Source organism: Salvelinus namaycush, chromosome 7, assembly GCF_016432855.1.
Source record: "Salvelinus namaycush isolate Seneca chromosome 7, SaNama_1.0, whole genome shotgun sequence".
Taxonomy (NCBI): Eukaryota; Metazoa; Chordata; class Actinopteri; order Salmoniformes; family Salmonidae; genus Salvelinus; species Salvelinus namaycush.
The window spans coordinates 11,964,745-11,982,922 of record NC_052313.1 but is presented as its reverse complement, the minus strand read 5'-3'; the positions used below and the strand labels follow the sequence as shown (position 1 = coordinate 11,982,922).

The 18,178-nt window shown below is 43.3% G+C and overlaps 1 protein-coding gene across 1 annotated transcript; it reads left to right on the top strand.

Moving 5' to 3' along the window:
* The first annotated feature begins 697 nt into the window (after positions 1 to 697).
* LOC120050966 (V-type proton ATPase catalytic subunit A) lies at positions 698 to 16,402 on the top strand. Its single transcript, XM_038997516.1, has 15 exons — positions 698 to 831; positions 6,607 to 6,703; positions 6,995 to 7,123; positions 8,293 to 8,507; positions 8,768 to 8,905; positions 8,990 to 9,141; positions 9,414 to 9,576; positions 10,916 to 11,024; positions 11,151 to 11,273; positions 11,398 to 11,512; positions 11,688 to 11,751; positions 14,522 to 14,725; positions 14,860 to 14,954; positions 15,078 to 15,249; positions 15,663 to 16,402. The coding sequence occupies exons 2-15, from the start codon at positions 6,622 to 6,624 to the stop codon at positions 15,753 to 15,755; spliced, it is 1,854 nt and encodes a 617-aa protein (XP_038853444.1). The 5' UTR covers positions 698 to 831; positions 6,607 to 6,621; the 3' UTR covers positions 15,756 to 16,402.
* The last annotated feature ends 1,776 nt before the right edge of the window (positions 16,403 to 18,178 follow it).

The window sequence follows — 18,178 nt, the reverse complement described above, 5'->3', positions numbered from 1 at the left end:
TTTTTGCCTCTGCCCTGCTCATTGAAACTACAACATCAACATCCCCATACCCATCCGTCTAATCGCAGAATGTCACTGTACGTTCATATTTTTTTATCCAGTTATTTTTATTATATGGGTTGAGCAAATTACCTAAATATTTCTGTTGAATAAAAAAACGAGTTCTGTTTTTGAAATATTGAAACATTTTGGGATTTTTGTTCTTGAAGTATGTATTGACCATTGGTTTTGACATTTTTGTTAGATTTTTACATGTCTTAATAATAATTTGCTATTCTTAAATTTTTTATAATTTGTGGAGCAAATCGATATTTCATTTGAATTCATAGCACTGACGTAAAATATTGTGTCATGCAAATCTCCAGTGTCCAACAGTGCAATCCACATTTAACACGTAACAGCAACACCCTATTGTTCTACCGCCATTTTGGCTCAAACGCAAAGATATTTTCTCGAAAAAGACCACATAATTCTACTGTTAACTTTTCTGCCCTCGGCCTATTGTGGAGCCTTCGATCTTTTTTTTCGTTCCGAGCCTCAACCGTGGAACATGTCTAATTAATCAGCTGTTCTGTTCTTTTGTTGTTGTTTTTAAATGTTTATTTCAAACTATAGACGAATATCAAGAGGAAGTAGATATCTTTCCATCTATATATTTGACACCGGAGTGAGCTTGAGCCATAATGGGAGCAGTTGCAGTGTTGTGAGTCCCGAGTCTCGCGATCTGCAAAACTCGGATTGAATGAAGTCAGCTGATCATTTGCTGTCGTATCGCAACTCACGTCTTCCCTAGGCAGAGGATCAAAACGCTGGACCGTTTAATTTCTGAAGGTAGCTATGCCGTTTTATTATCATCAAATTAGATTAAATGCAATGTCTATATTATGTGATTTTTCATAATTCTTTCGAAATGCATCAAAATGGCACAGCCAGCGATTTTGACAGATGACCTAGGCTTAAATAATACGGTCGTTTATCAAAGGATTTTGATAATTGGAACATACATTTAAATGCATTCATGGTCTTGGTTTTGCATTAAAATGTAGGCCTATTTGAATAAAAAAGTACAAGGATTTTTATCACCATCAAATTGCAACGCTGGCAATGCGGCTTCTCAAATGTCAGTTGTTGTTGCGCAAAAATGCGTAAACATCGTGCCTCACGTTATGTATATGTCTCTCAATGTGTTTTTTTTATAGCAACAATGCAACAAGTTATGTTATTTTCTGTTACATGGCCATGGATAGATTCGATCATGTAAAAAAAAATGATGTCGACGCTACAGCGCATTGGTGGTCATGTGATTATGTTGACAAGACACCTTTGGCAATGTAGCCCTTGATCATGGCTCTCGGTTCCATTACATTACACATAAGAGTCATTGGACTAAAACGTCATCTGTTAAGAGCCGTGACGCTTGGTCTGAAAATTAACACGCATTGCTTGCCGTACGGTTTTGGAAACATAAGAACCTTATATTTCATATCGGCGAGAAATAATTGTAAAAAAACAAAATGTTATTGATGTATTGATATACACCTTTTTTTATAGGGTTCCCACAAGCCAATATTTCCGTATTACAATGCTTGTTTATGGAAAACATGGAAGACCGAGTGGACTTTTTGTGCTAATTAGCTATCCTCTGAACACATGTGTAAACGGAAGACCGACACCACAAACATGTTGTCACAAAAAAAAAAAAAATACAGTAGGCTGCAACTGTTAAAACCGGTTATAACAGTGCACAGTCAGTTTGTATTTTTCGTTTGTGAAATTATTTTGATATGAATGTAGAGGGATTTCTATTTCTTGAACCGCACCGCAATTGAGAATCGATTCACGTTTTAGATGGATTATTTGGCCGTTTTGGCTTCCAGAGCCAATTCACCTATAAACAGAACATGTAAGGCCATTGGATTATAAGCAGTAACGTTAGGCTCCTTTAGTCCATTATTGGGCTACTTTAATCTCAGCTGACTGACCAGCAGACTTTGGGGCAATGCACCTGAGATAAGAGGGAGACTGGTAGCCCTACTACAAATGTTATCAATTCAAAATACATGCAGAGAGTGGTATTGTAAATCAAAGAAAAATCACATATTATTCTCAAGCGGGCCCTATTCCGTTGGTTTGTCCCTAGTGACATAGGCTAGTGTGACAGTGGCACATGAGGATGATTCTGTTTGACTACGGAAGAGGAAGAATCATTCAATGCATTTAGCACAAGCACGTTAGGACCCTGTGCACCTGTCACAGCCCCACCACATCCTCACTTGGATGTTGAATTTATCATCAGAAGTGTCTGCTTATAGGGTAGGGCCTGTTTGGGTGAATCTCAATCATGTTAGTTAACATCCTCTTCCCTTCTCCTTCATCTGCACTGATCTGAGAAGTAAGGATAGGTTAAATCACTGTCTCCCAAATGGTGTCCTTGGGACCCCAAGGGGTGCACGTTTTGGTTTTTGCACTAACACTACACAGCTGTTTCAAATGGTCAAAGCTTGATGATTAGTTGATTATTTGAATCAGCTGTGTAGTGCTATGGTGAAAATCAAAACGTGTGTCCCGAGGACTGAGTTTAGGAAACCCTAAGTTAAAGCAATATTGTGAAATCCCATCGATTTTCTTTCACCTCTATAGTGCAGTGTCTAATGAAGGACACAAGACAAGGAAGGGGAAAGGAATTCCAGGTGACTACCTCATGAAGCTGGTTGAGAGAATGTCAAGTGTGTGCAAAGCTGTCATCAAGGGTGGCTACTTTGAAGAATCTCAAATATAAAATATATTTTGATTTGTTTAACACTTTTTTGGTTACTACATGATTCCATATGTGTTATTTCATAGTTTTGATGTCTTCACTATTATTCTACAATGAAGAAAATAGTAACAACAAAGAAAAACCCTGGAATGAGAAGGTGTCCAAACTTTTGACTGGTTGTGTATATTTTTTAAAGTTTTGGGTCAAAAAAGACTGTAAAATCACAAGGAATTCAGCAAAAAAATAGTTTAATTTCGAAAATATGTTACCAAGTATTGCCACATGTAAACAAGGAGACATATATGTGATTGTGTCTCAATGTAATCAACGTATTAAATTATTTCTATTTTCAAATGGTACCTATTTTTGGGCAAACTTGTGGTCAATTTGCAGTGTACAAATTATTATAATTATGTTCTACCCCTGCACTAGAACCTCGGCCTGTACTGTAGGCCTTCTTACTCTCTTCAGTGCTTGCCTTCCTGATTCTGCCCTTCAGAATCACTGGCGGCCAGGGGAAGGGTGGTTGTTGGTGATTGTGTGAATCCATTGTCAATTTGGGATGCACTTACTTAGTAAATTAGCACTATTTCATGACATTTGAAAACTTGAACAGGAAGTTAAATGTGAGCCGTTGGGTTTACAGGATTATGCAACACCTTGCAACCAGCACTCGCGCTAGTTTCATTATGAGACAGATTATGCTGAATGGGACATTATTTTATTAGGCTAAAGCTCCTTTGTTTGGTCACTGGTTACCCTCACTGGAGAGACATTGCTGAGTATGGATCGTTTACATTTTAACACTGCAGTGCTCAGTGAGTGTATCCTTGATAAACGGATCATTTACATTGTAACACTGCAGTGCTCAGTGAGTGTATCCTTGATAAACGGATCATTTACATTGTAACACTGCAGTGCTCAGTGAGTGTATCCTTGATAAACGGATCATTTACATTGTAACACTGCAGTGCTCAGTGAGTGTATCCTTGATAAACGGATCATTTACATTGTAACACTGCAGTGCTCAGTGAGTGTATCCTTGATTAACGGATCATTTACATTGTAACACTGCAGTGCTCAGTGAGTGTATCCTTGATTAACGGATCATTTACATTGTAACACTGCAGTGCTCAGTGAGTGTATCCTTGATTAACGGATTCCATACGTCACATGACTGGTGTCATATGATGTGGCTGAGTCCATAGAAACTTGATGCATGTCTGGGTTTTACCCTCTGACTGTACTTCCACAACTGTTAGTGTGGAAGTACTTTTTCCCCCCAATAAAGGTAGGGACTTTGGGGAGAGTAAACTGATCCCTGATCTGTTTTTAAGGGCAACTTCAGCCTGCATCGTACCATAGATTGCTGAGCTTGGTAGGTGGCTGCCCTGAGGCCTGGCAGTATGCTCGCTGTTGTGTCAAGGGATATGGATTTAATCCTCTAGCTTTTTAAATACCAGAGTGTTGTGAATCACTGTGTCTGAATCTCATACAATTCACAAAGACACTAATTTAGTTGACTTCCCAATCCTACCCCACACTAGGATTTTCCACTTCCTCAAACGGCCCATATAACTCGGCCAGCCATGTCTCCACAGTCATGTGACGCCTCATGCATATATTCCACCCTATGAGTCTCTAATATCGCAATGGAAATTATTAAATTCTGTCCAAGTGTGTGTCTGTCAGTGTGTGTATACATGCATTTATGTATGTATGTCTGTCCTGTTTTACAGTAAGTATTTTGCACCTGATAGGATCCAGAGGGAATAAAACATTCAAGAGAAAGGGAAGAATTGAGCACTTGATAAAGAAAGTATGTTTTTGCATTGTTTTAAATGTCTTAAGAATGGAGGTACAAATGCCATGTAAGCTAAGCTTGGCCACGGATGCCACATCCTTAGGTCTGTATCCTGCTGCTCCAGACTAGATCTGTTGAGGGGGCTGCTGTATTTCTACACAGATAACATAGCCAGTCTAGCATGGAGGAAAAGGCCCTATCAGTGGAAAGGACAAAAGGGCACTGAAGCAGGGATGGTGTTTGTGTGTCTACAGACAGAGTGGGTGATGAGGGGTTGTTGTTAAACCCATGCAGTATAGATTCAGCAGCACCATAACATTAGCCACTGTAGCGTTAGCCCCCCCCCCCCCCCCCCCCCAGAGAGAGAGAGAGAGAGATGCCGAGTCGTGATGTTGGGCTCTAGTCGCTGGGATATCACCATGGTCACGGTTCGGAAAAGGGGTGATATTGTCATGGTAACAGAACAGAGGGACAGTGATCTGTGTGTACAGACTGTTTCCCGATAGTGTGCTATATGTTTGCGAGTCCCTCTCACCATTGCAGAAAGCTTACTTTTTAAGCCTATGTGTGGGAGGGAATTAGTCTGTGTGTAATCATCATGTAGTAATTGTCCTACTCTGTTAGTGTGTGTATGTTTTTAGTGTTGGAGAGGGTTAACAAGCTGCTTTGAACAGATTCAGAATGGATAGGTGGGTGGATTTTGAGTTGGATGAGAAACCCATTGACCTTCTAATGACTGGGTCAATAGTGTCCCAGCCAGGACTATAACTCACTATGGTCTGGGATGCAGTCAGCTATAACACGAATCAATACAGCTGTATATACGGTGAGCTCCATACTGGGACAGTAACCACGTTTCATCCATAGTTTTTTTTATGCAAGTAAAGTCATACCATAACAAAATAAAATAAATCGTAACAGCTGTGATGGAAACAGGTAGTTTCGGTACAATTTTTATTAACGCCAACAGACTTTGTTTGTTCGAGATGGTGAGGTCTTTTTGTGTCTGTAAAATGTATTATTTGGGACATGGAGGTGGAAACTACTTTATGTGCCAGACGTATAGAGTTACACAGAGGCTGGGTCCTGTTATTGTTATTGATATAATAACCATCATATCGAAGTAAATTTGGAGTCACTCGGAAAACTATGCAGTTTATTAGGCTACAGATGAAATAAGTTATGATTAATTTCACAGGGTGGTGAAAGTGCACGGTAATGAGCTTGATGCTGCTTTCCAATGAATATCGAGGGTCTTATTCTGGTGACATGATGATCTATGCTTGACTGCCGTTTGACAAATAGAAATCCATAATAATCTCATCATGTAGACTAGACAACCCTCACAGCCTACCCACACTGTATCTGTAGCTGTTGGCTAGAGCACAGGTACCAAGACCAGAGTGGACACATTTACTATTTAACACAACAGTTTTTGTGACAAAACTATCGCTATTGTTGAAAATGCGATGGAAACACATTGAACTTTAGATTTGTATTTGATACATGAAAACCTAAGCGAAAAAGTACATTTTGTGTGCACTACGTCATCACGCACTGATTTTTATCTGCAAGAAGTCAATTTGGTGGAAATATACCACTGGTGGGAAAATGCGCATGTTTTCTTTATGCGGATTCTATCATATTCCCATGAAAATCTGTCGCCAATTGGATGGAAACCTAGCTAGTGACAAATGTTTTGTCTCTGTACTACAGCACTTTGGATTTTAAATGATACAATGACTATGAGTTTAAAATGCAGACTGTCAGCTTTAATTTGAGGGTATTTTCATCCATGTCAGTGAACCATTTAGAAAATGTATTTGTTTTCAATAAACATTGGAGACTAAATATAGTTTACATGTTGTGAACAATCTAAGCCAAACCGTGTGTTTTTCCCCATAGTTGTGCACACAATGGTTTTGTTGCTGAACAACCAACCCGTCAGTGGTGCTCTGTGGACTGTGCACCACTCTTTCTCTCTTCTCGCTCCCTTTATCACGGTCATTCACACACTCACTCCATTCTTCTTTCTTTCTCTCAGATCTAGCCTGCCAGGATGGACCTGTCCAAGCTGCCTAAGATCTGGGATGAGGAGAAAGAGAGCGAGTTTGGATACGTCCATGGAGTCTCCGGCCCAGGTCACTATCTCACATACACATTCACCTATGTCTCATGTGCCTCTGTTTAGGCTCTAAAGGTTTTAGGCTAGCTGAAGAAGGGATGCTTTGGTAATAGCCTCAGCTATGCCTAGTCAAATAAAGGTAAAAAAAATAAAAATAAATATCCCTCTGGTAGTAAGCTAGGAGATAGGAGGCTTGACTTGGCACTAATCTGTTTACTCCAATCTGGCGTGGAGTTTGGACTAGAGATCCGTCTCTCTTGCATGGTGTGTGACCTCTGACCTGTGTTGTCCCCTGGCTGTGCTGCAGTGGTGACGGCCACTGCCATGGCGGGAGCGGCCATGTATGAGCTGGTGAGAGTGGGCCACAGTGAGCTGGTGGGAGAGATCATCAGGCTGGAGGGAGACATGGCCACCATCCAGGTTTACGAGGAGACATGTATCCTAACGGGTTATACTGTTACTGCACCTGACTGGTTGTATCCCAAATGGCATCCTATTCCCTACATAGGGCACTACTTTTGACCAGAGAAATAAGGGCCCTGGTTAAAAGAAGTGCACTGTAAAGTTAATAGGGGTTTCATTTGGGATGCAAGCTTTACTGTACCTGACTGTCAGTGTTCTCCTGGTACATACAGTGCTATGCCTGTGTGTACATGACTGCACCTGTCTGTTAGGGGTTGGAACCAAAAATAATTTTCCAATCGGTTTTTTTCTGAACAGAACCATCATTTTTTTCCGTTCTGACCAGCAAAATACATTTCTGAATCAGTTAGAACCAAAACAAAAGTACCGGTTTACATCATTCCTTCCTTTACTGTGATAGAAAATTAACAAATTAGCCTCCTTCTATACGCCTATATCTGTACAGCAGACAAGGCCTAGCCATCTGACATAAAGAAATGCGTGTCGTAGCATGCTGAGAGAGAGAGATTTTGCATATCTTACACATCGAAACACAAATAGTTTTTTTAAAGGACATAAATGTGGCTCATTTGGCCAATATCCCTTGTTTATTGATGGTGCTGGCTGCGCCAGGTTCAATCTGAATGCATATGGATGTTTTTTTCTAATTTTCCTAATGGAAACTCTGGCACACATACTGGCAAAAATCTTCTAGTGGGTAGACACTGGAAAAAGTTTGAGGGTGAGGGCTTTGCAGTGGTGCTTTACAGCGTGTTTAGTGGGACAGAAGAAAAAAATACCCGGAATGTAAACGTTCCCATGATTATAAAATAACAGTTCTGTTCCCGGAACATTATAGATCACTTTCATTCGCAGTTCTGATTCTGTTCCTCCAAATATTTGGTTATTTTCGGGTTTGGTTCCCTGAACCGGTTCCAACTGCCATGGTGTGTGTGTGTGTGTATACACACTTACTATATATTTATACAATCACCTTAGTGTTCATTACTGAACACATTTTTACGGTACATACACACTCAGTCTTCTACACCATAGCGACCTCTTGATAACACTCACAGACACATGAAAAAAAGACTGAAATCTACTGAAACACACACACACACACACACACACACACACACACACACACACACACACACACACACACACACACTGTGAATGTGTTCCTGAGCATTGTCACAGCGGGTGTATCCGTTGGGGACCCGGTGCTGCGGACAGGGAAGCCTCTGTCAGTGGAGCTGGGCCCAGGCATCATGGGCTCCATCTTCGACGGTATCCAGCGCCCCCTGAAGGACATCAACGACCTAACACAGAGCATCTACATCCCCCGTGGAGTCAATATCGGAGCCCTCAACCGAGACCTGAAATGGGAGTTCTCCCCCGTCAAGAGCTTACGGGTGGGTGTGTCCTACTACTCTGAGGAAAGTGCTTGCATGGTTTACTCGATGTGCTACACTATCCACAATTTCAAGTGTCCTTAGACCACATACTGAACTGTACATTTAAAGCTAGAATCCTTAATTGAAACAATAACAAAGCGGTAACCCCACCTCTGTTTTGGGAGTAAGATGAGCAATGGGTCTGGAGAATTTTCTAGCTTTCATGTTAAAGTTTGAATTGATAACCATTAACCCCTTATCTCCCCCCTCTCTCTTAGGTGGGCAGTCACATCACAGGGGGTGATATCTATGGGATGGTGTTTGAGAACTCCCTCATCAAGCACAAGATCATGCTGCCCCCGAGGAACAGAGGAACCGTCACCTATGTGGCTCCCCCCGGAAACTATGACGTCTCGGTTAGTTCCACCACCCAACCTTGTCTAAATCCATAGTAATACACGTGGGGTCATTTATGTATTAAGACTGTGTGTGTGTTTCAGGATGTGGTGTTGGAGCTGGAGTTTGAGGGTATGAAGGAAAAGTTCACCATGGTCCAAGTCTGGCCAGTGCGACAGATTCGTCCGGTCACAGAGAAGCTACCCGCCAATCACCCACTGCTGACCGGACAGAGAGTACTGGACGCCCTCTTCCCGTGAGTCCCCTTTCTCTTACCCCACTTTTCCATCTATCCTTCCTTCACCTTTCTCCATCTCGCTGTCTCTGCTTCAGGGAATCCCTCTCTTAGCATTCTCCCATTTCCCCTCTTTTCTTAAAAACACTATCAGAATGTCTTTCTGTCCATCTGTCTTCAATGTTCTGCTACAAGGAAACTGAATTAGAAAGTTTTATCTGAATCTGCCAATATACTCAACCTCTGCTTCCATCTCCCTGCCCCCGGTCTGTTCTGTCTGTCTCTGTGTCCAGGTGTGTCCAGGGAGGAACCACAGCCATCCCCGGAGCCTTTGGCTGTGGTAAAACTGTCATCTCCCAGTCCCTGTCAAAGTACTCCAACAGTGATGTCATCGTCTACGTAGGCTGCGGGGAGCGAGGGAACGAGATGTCAGAAGTTCTGCGAGATTTCCCCGAGGTGGGTGGTGTCACAGTTCATTCGGAAAGTATTCTGAGCAACTTGACTTTTTCCACATTTTGTTACGTTACAGCCTTACTCTAAAATGGATGAAATTGCTTTTTTAGCTAGCTAGCTTAGCTAGCTAAGTCAACAACAACAGCTAATCAGCTAAGTCAACGACAACAGGTAAAATGGCGATGAATGGGCAGAGAGGGTCGGTTAACTACACACAGGGCCTGAGTTCGGGGCTAGGGCCGACAGATAAACAAAGGTAAACAAAGTGGAGTACCGTGATAAATGAACAGTCCAGCAGGCATCAGCTCTGTAACCAAGTGATCATAGGGTGCCAAGTGTCCTCCAGACGTGACGCTTGGCATTTAGGCCAAAGAGTTCAATCTTTGTTTCATCAGACCAGAGAATCTTGTTTCTCATGCTCTGAGAGTCCTTTAGGTGCCTTTTGGCAAACTCCAAGCGGGCTGTCATGTGCCTTTTACTGAGGAATGGCTTCCGTCTGGCCAATCTACCATAAAGGCCTAATTGGTGGACTGCTGCAGAGATAGTTGTACATCTGGAAGTTTCTTCCATCTCTGCAGAGGAACCCTAGAACTCTGTCAGAGTGACCATTCGGTTCTTGGTCACCTCCCTGACCAAGGCACTTCTCCCCTGATTGCTCAGTTTGGCCGGGCGGCCAGCTCTTGGAAGAGTCTTGGTGGTTCCAAACTTCTTCCATTTAAGAATGATGGAGGCCACTGTGTTCTTGGGGACCTTCAATGCTGCAGAAATGTTTTTGGTACCCTACTCCAGATCTGTGCCTCGATACAATTCTGTCTTGGAGCGCTACGGACAATTCCTTTGACCTCATGGCTTGGTTTTTGCTCTGAAATGCACTTTCAACTGTGGGATCTTATATAGACAGGTGTGTGTGCCTTTCCAAATCATGTCCAATTAATTGAATTTACCACAGGTGGACTCCAATCAAGTTGTATAAACATCTCAAGGATGATCAATGGAAACAGGATGCACCTGAGCTCAATTTCGAGTCTCAGAGCAAAGGGTCTGAATAGTTATGTAAATATGGTATTTATTTTAATTTGATTTTTCTATAAATTTGTAAACATTTCTAAAAAACAGTTTTTGCTTTGTCATTGTGGGGTGTTGTGTGTAGATTGATGAGGAAAAACATTAATTTAATCAATTTTAGAATAAGGCTGTAAAGTAACAAAATGTGGAAAAGGTCAAAGGGTCTGAATACTTTCCGAACGCACTGAATGTCATTAGATTATCATGATCATCATCATTAGCGTTAGCCTTTTTCTTATTGAAGGTCAGGATGATTGACAGTGTGTCTGTCTAATAGCTGACCATGGAGGTGGATGGGAAGACTGAGAGCATCATGAAGAGAACAGCGCTGGTGGCCAACACCTCCAACATGCCTGTGGCTGCTAGAGAGGCCTCTATCTACACAGGTAGGAACCAATCACAGGGCCCAGAGCATAACACAGCAAACCTCCCAGCCAATGACAGGGCTGAGACCACAACATGGAGCACACCCCCTAACCAATTACCTACTTGTCCTCTGTGTGTGTCTGCAGGGATTACGCTGTCTGAGTACTTCAGGGACATGGGCTACAATGTTAGCATGATGGCTGACTCCACCTCTCGATGGGCCGAGGCTCTCAGGGAGATCTCTGGTCGACTGGCTGAGATGCCCGCTGGTGAGTGGCTGCTGGTAACACCCAAAATACAAAATAGTTGCTTTTTTAATGCAATGTATAGGACATCTTCTAGGGCTAGTGGGGGGAATTTGGACATATCAAGTAAGGCCTGTTTTGTCCACAGACAGTGGTTACCCAGCCTACTTGGGTGCCCGTCTGGCGTCATTCTACGAGCGTGCCGGCAGGGTGAAGTGTCTTGGCAACCCAGAGAGAGAGGGCAGCGTCAGCATTGTGGGGGCGTGAGTACAGTTACATCTCTTCACCACATGGGGGAGCCCTTGTTCCTCCTCTCAGCTCTCCAGTAGACCTCAGAAACCTGCCAACACAATCTAGCCATGCTGGAATAGGCGGAAGTGGAGTGCTTCTTCTAACGTTATAACCACATGTTACCAATGTTCTGTTTCATTTCCACAGTGTGTCTCCCCCAGGTGGTGACTTCTCTGATCCTGTGACATCAGCTACCCTGGGTATCGTGCAGGTAACTGTGGATACAGCTGGTTTCTGTCTGGCTCTGATAGAACCCACTTATTTATTTTAATTTTATATAACCTTTATTTAACTAGGCAAGTCAGTTAAGAACACATTCTTATTTACAATGACGGCCTACCGAAAGGCAAAAGGCCTCCTGCGGGGACGGGGGCCTGGGGTTAAAAATAACAAATAAATATAATATAAATATAGGACAAAACACACATCACAACAAGATAGACAACACTACATAGAGTCCTAAGAAAACAACATAGCAAGGCAGCAACACATGACAACACAGCATGGTAGCAACACAACATAACAACAACATGGTAGCAACACAACAAGGTATAGGCACAAAACATGGTACAAAGGGCAAGAAGGTCGAGACAATAATACATCACACAAAGCAGCCACAGCTGTCAGTAAGAGTTTCCATGATTGAGTCTGAATGAAGAGATGGAGATAAAACTGTCCCGTTTGAGTGTTTGTTGCAGCTCGTTCCAGTCGCTAGCTGCAGCGAACTGAAAAGAAGAGCGACCCAGGGATGTGTGTGCTTTGGGGACCTTTATCAGAATGTGACTGGCAGAACGGGTGTTGTATGTGGAGGATGAGGGCTGCAGTAGATATCTCAGATAGGGGAGGAGTGAGGCCTAAGAGGTTTTTATAAATAGGCATCAACCAGTGGGTCTTGCGATGGGTATACAGAGATGACCAGTTTACAGAGGAGTATAAAGTGCAGTAATGTGTCCTCAAAGGAGCATTGGTGGCAAATCTGATGGCCTAATGGTAAAGAACATCTAGCCACTCGAGAGCACCCTTACCTCGAGAGCACCCTTAAATCATGTCTCTGTAATCTAGCATGGGTAGGATGGTCATCTGAATCAGGGTTAGTTTGGCAGCTGGGATGAAAGAGGAGCGATTACGATAGAGGAAACCAAGTCTAGATTTAACTTTAGCCTGCAGCTTTTATGTGCTGAGAGAAGGACAGTGCGCCATCTAGCCATACTTCCAAGTACTTGTATGAGGTGACTACCTCAAGCTCTAAGCCCTCAGAGGTAGTAATTACACCTGTGGGAGGAGGGTCATTCTACGCAAGCTGAGTATAAGACTGTATCATCTGCATATAAATGGATGGGAGATTCCTACTGCCTGAGCTATGTTGATGTAAATTCAGAAGAGCGTGGGGCCTAGGATCGAGCCTTGGGGTACTCCCTTGGTGACAGGCAGTGGCTGAGACAGCAGATTTTCTGACTTTATACACTGTACTCTTTGAGAGAAATAGTTAGCAAACCAGCCCAAAGACCCCTCAGAGACACCAATACTCCTTACCGGTCCACAAGAATGGAATGGTCTACCGTATCAAAAGCTTTGGCCAAGTTGATAAAAATAGCAGCACAATATTGCTTAGAATCAAGGGCAATGGTGACATCATTTAGGACCTTTAAGGTTGCAATGACACATTCATAACCTGAGTGGAAACCAGATTGCATACCTGAGAGAATACTATAGACATCAAGAAAGCCAGTCAGTTGATTATTGACAGGTTTTTTCCAACACTTTTGATAAACAGGGCAAAATAGAAATTAGCCTATAACAGTTAGGATCAGCTTGACTGCCTTCTAAGCAATGGGAACCTCCCCAGAAAGGAGAGACAGGCTTGGCGATGATAGGGGCAGCAACCTTAAAGAAGAAAGGGTCTAAACCATCTGACCCATATGTTTTTTGGGGGTCAAGTTTAAGGAGCTCCTTTAGCACTTCGAACACCTCGAACTCAGCCTGCAGGGAGAAACTTTGTAGCGAGGCAGGGGGAAAAAAAGGGAGAAGCATCGGGGATAGTCGCATTAGAAGGGGTGGGAGATGAGGAAATGTTTGACGGGCAAGGAGGTATGGCTGAGTCAAATAGGAATCCTGACTGCAGGAAGTGGTGCTTTAAAAATCTCAGCCATGTGCTTCTTGTCAGTAACAACCACATCATCAACATTAAGGGACATGGGCAGCTGTGAGGAGGGTTTATTCTCCGTTTTCCAGAACATGGTCTACCTTTCGGATAGCCTGAGTGCACTTATTTCTCATTTGCCTGAACGAAAGCCAGTCAGCCTGAGTATGCGTGTGCCGAGCGTTTCGCCAAATGCAATTCTTGAGGTGGAGTAACTCTGCAAGATCACGGTCGAACCAGGGGCTGAACCTGTTTTTAATTCAAATTTTCTTTATGGGGGCATGTTTGTTAACAATACCACTGAAAATATCAAAAAAGAAGGTCCAAGCGTCTTCGACAGAGGGGATCAAGCTGATTCTATACCATTTTACAGAGGCCTGTTCATGAAGGAAGGCTTGCTCATTAAAGTTTTTTTCCAAATGTCAATGAGAAATCAGGACAGGTCGTTTCACTGAGCAGCCATTACGAACACAGGCTGTAAAACAGTGATCATTAAGGTCATTACACTCATCCATATGGAGCAAAGAAATAAAGACAAGCTTTAGGGACTCTATCAATCCTTGGGTACGCTCCTGATGCTGATGCCTGTCAGATCTTACAACGCCTGGATAGGTATTTTACGTATCAGCTAACCACATCATATGTTATAGCAATCTGTCAGTCTGACAATCAATGATGTGGCACGCAACCATTGGTTGATTCATGCAACGTCTGAGCAGGGGAATGCAACTCTTCATCCTCTTTTTCCCTCCCTCTCTCCCTGCCTTCATCCTCTCTCCCTCTTTCTCTCTGCCCACTCACTCTTTCTCTCTCTCTCTCCCTCTATCCTTCCCTCTCTCAGGTGTTCTGGGGTCTGGATAAGAAGCTGGCCCAGAGGAAGCACTTCCCGTCAGTCAACTGGCTGATCAGCTACAGTAAGTACACGCGGGCGCTAGACGAGTACTACGACAAGCACTTCCCTGAGTTCGTCCCGCTGCGCACCAAGGCCAAGGAGATCCTGCAGGAGGAGGAGGACCTGGCTGAGATCGTACAGCTGGTCGGCAAGGTGAGGGGGAACTGAGGGGAGGGGGAAGAAAGAAGGCGGGACAATATTGGGCTGCATCTCTATAGTCTGAGGTTTTATCTCCATGTCTCCTCTGCTTCATAATATTGAGATTGTCCTGGTTGTCATGGTGACAGGCATCGCTGGCCGAAACTGATAAGATCACCCTGGAGGTGGCCAAGCTCCTCAAGGATGACTTCCTGCAACAGAATGGTTACACCCCCTACGACAGGTAAAACACTCACTCACTCAAACGCACTTACTCTCACTGACCTACTCATATATTTCTGAGTAATATTGAAAGATTGACTGTGAAGTCATTCCAACTGTAACTCTCTGACCTCTCTCCCTGCAGGTTTTGTCCCTTCTATAAGACGGTAGGCATCCTGTCCAACATCATAGCGTTCTACGACATGGCGAGGCACGCGGTGGAGACCACGGCTCAGAGCGACAACAAGATCACCTGGTCCATGATCCGAGAACACCTGGGAGAGATCCTCTACAGACTCAGCTCCATGAAGTTCAAGGTACATCTGCTGTCTGACTGTTTCTCGTTCTCTCTCTGTGTGTATGTGTGAGTGTGTTCCCTGTATCGCTCTTTGTGTATTTCTATGCTGTCTATGAGTGTTTCTCTTACTATTTGTCTGTATCACGATCTCTTTGTGTGTCTGTGTAACTCTATATGTCTGTCCTGTTTCAGGACCCAGCCTCTGTAACTCTATATGTCTGGCCTGTTTCAGGACCCAGCCTCTGTAACTCTATATGTCTGGCCTGTTTCAGGACCCAGCCTCTGTAACTCTATATGTCTGGCCTGTTTCAGGACCCAGCCTCTGTAACTCTATATGTCTGGCCTGTTTCAGGACCCAGCCTCTGTAACTCTATATGTCTGGCCTGTTTCAGGACCCAGCCTCTGTAACTCTATATGTCTGGCCTGTTTCAGGACCCAGTGAAGGAGGGAGAGGCCAAGATCAAGTCTGACTACGCCCAGCTGCTGGAGGACATGCAGAACTCCTTCCGCAGCTTGGAGGACTGAGCCTTCACCCTGGGCCTTTCACCCCTCACCTGTGACCCCATGGACAGTGCATGTCTGTCGCACCCCCCGCGCCCCCGCCCCTCTCTCTGCAGCCTCACATTCCACTGCCTTGTGTTTACACCCAACCTCCTGCCATCAGTTTACTCAACGTGTGAATGTGTATGGGCAAAAAGAGAACAAAATGTACTGTATTCTTGTATTCTGTTTCCTCACAGATTCTAAATCCCCCAGTGTATTTGCCCCAGCATGGTCGAAGATCTGCCCCAACACCTTAATGTGTGTATGTTTACATGTCTGTGTGTGGGACCCCTGCATTGCCCCTCCCTTCCCCCTGTTTGTTTTGGACATGGTCTCTGGCCCTAGCTGTGTACCTGAAGACTTCAGTTGATGTAATCATCGTTCATTAGCACTCTATCTGTACAGAATATTGATGAAGATTAACATCAAATACTTAATAAGCAGAGTGACTCTATTTGTTGCAGGTGTCTGGACATGGACAACTTGTGGGCTGGTTGTGATTTATGCTGTGTAGTCTTGTGTACTTGCTGTATGTGTGTATGTATGTGTGTGTGAGAGAGAGGTGGGCTCTCTCGCCCTGTCCTTTCTACTGCTCATGGGACAAGTCCCAAAGAATAAAAGGCAACCAAACAAAATGGTGGGTATTTTTTCCGTGTTTTTCAGTAATGTCCGTCTTCTCTGCATGTTCTGTGAGTGTAATCAACAGGTTGCTACTAGTGTATGTACTGTACTAACAATAGTAGTGAACATACAGGTGATCATGTTAATAAGTATATATACCACAGGAGGTTGGTGGCATCTTATTAAGGGGAGGATGGGCTCGTGGTAATGGCTGGCGTGGAATGGTATCAAATACAGCAAACACGTGGTTTCCATGGTTTCCATGTGTTTGCCATTCCATTCGCTCCGTTCCAGCCATTGTTGTGAGCCGTCCTCCCCTCACCTCCACTGGTATACGCAGTCACGTATGAGTGGGTGTGTGAGAATGACAAAATAATAATTCTGGTGCTGCTGGTTGGACTAGCCTTGCTACGTGTCTTTAATTCCTATGTGGAATCTGTGGCACTCCGCCCTTTAGTTTTGTCTATGAATGTGCTTAGTGGAAGAGGAGTGTTTGTTAGACACAACTAGTGAAACTACACACATACATTCCTCTCCTTGACTAGTTTGTGACTGCAGTAATTATATAAAGTATGTAGCTAGATAGTTTTGATTAGTTACTGAGCTGTGATGTTTTTGCAGTACAGCTGCACTGAACAAAAATAATTTGATGCACAATTTTTTTTGTTCATGTGATGATCTCCCCTAAAAAAATATCCTTATTTTTAAAAATCCTTTGGGGGCTCATGCAGGTGATGAAGGCTCAGCCTTAGGTCGGGCAGGTACAATAAATCATATTCTCAGAATTTGCCTGTTAAAAATATAAAAGCTTGATGTATTGCATCCTGTGCCTGCCAATTAACATTCTTTGAAATGGGAGTAGAGAGCTGATTTGGTAATGCACCTCTAGAACAAGATCTTTGAGGTTGGAACAGAACAAAGAATGATGGCTCTTTTTAGACCTGTTTGACAGCCATCAGTTAAAGTATGCAAATGGTAATGAGCAAAGCATAACCATGGTGACAACTCCTTCATTGTATTTTCCTCTATGGGCTGGGTCAGGTGAAAAGTTAATGCTACGTTCATAACCACGTGGGAAGGTGTAGATTACCAGTTGTGAAGTCATAAATAGAAGTTAGATGCATTCACATGCGTTGAACTCGTTGAGAAGTGCTGATTGACAAATGGAAAACATTACCAATAAACTAAAAGTACAGCTATCATGCTTGTGAACAAATTATTGTGTTCAAAAACCATTAGTAGATTGCTTTTTATAAGTCATATTTTGTTGCATTTAACTGCTGTAAATGCTGTAATCCAGGTAATTTCCTTAGTAGGTGACGTTAGAGTTCAACATGTGGACGAAGTCGGAGCTCATGGATAAGAGATTAGTTTCCCACTAGTAATTACCAGTTGGATGGCCGTTCAACTGATTTTTTCCCTTCGTACTCGAATGTGGTAAATACCACCTCCCACTTGGTTATGAACGCAGCATCCATCCACTCGTCTCACCTGTTATCAGGTGGATGGGCTTGCAGCACATATAGGTTATTTATGACGCCACACATTTATTTAAGGAACCTACCGGTGCACATTGCTGAAGGAAAGGCCTGAGTTAGTTTTGCATGAATGACACATGTCAAACGGAGCCGGTGGTGACATGCTTACAGAAATCTGGGTCTTCACAAAGCTTCATCCCGGACTCACATAGGACTCCGTGCAGAAGATAAAGATCTCGTGTCATTTCCAGGTAGGTTATGAATGTGCACCGTCTTTTACCTGCTTATTACTGATGTTGTATCCCA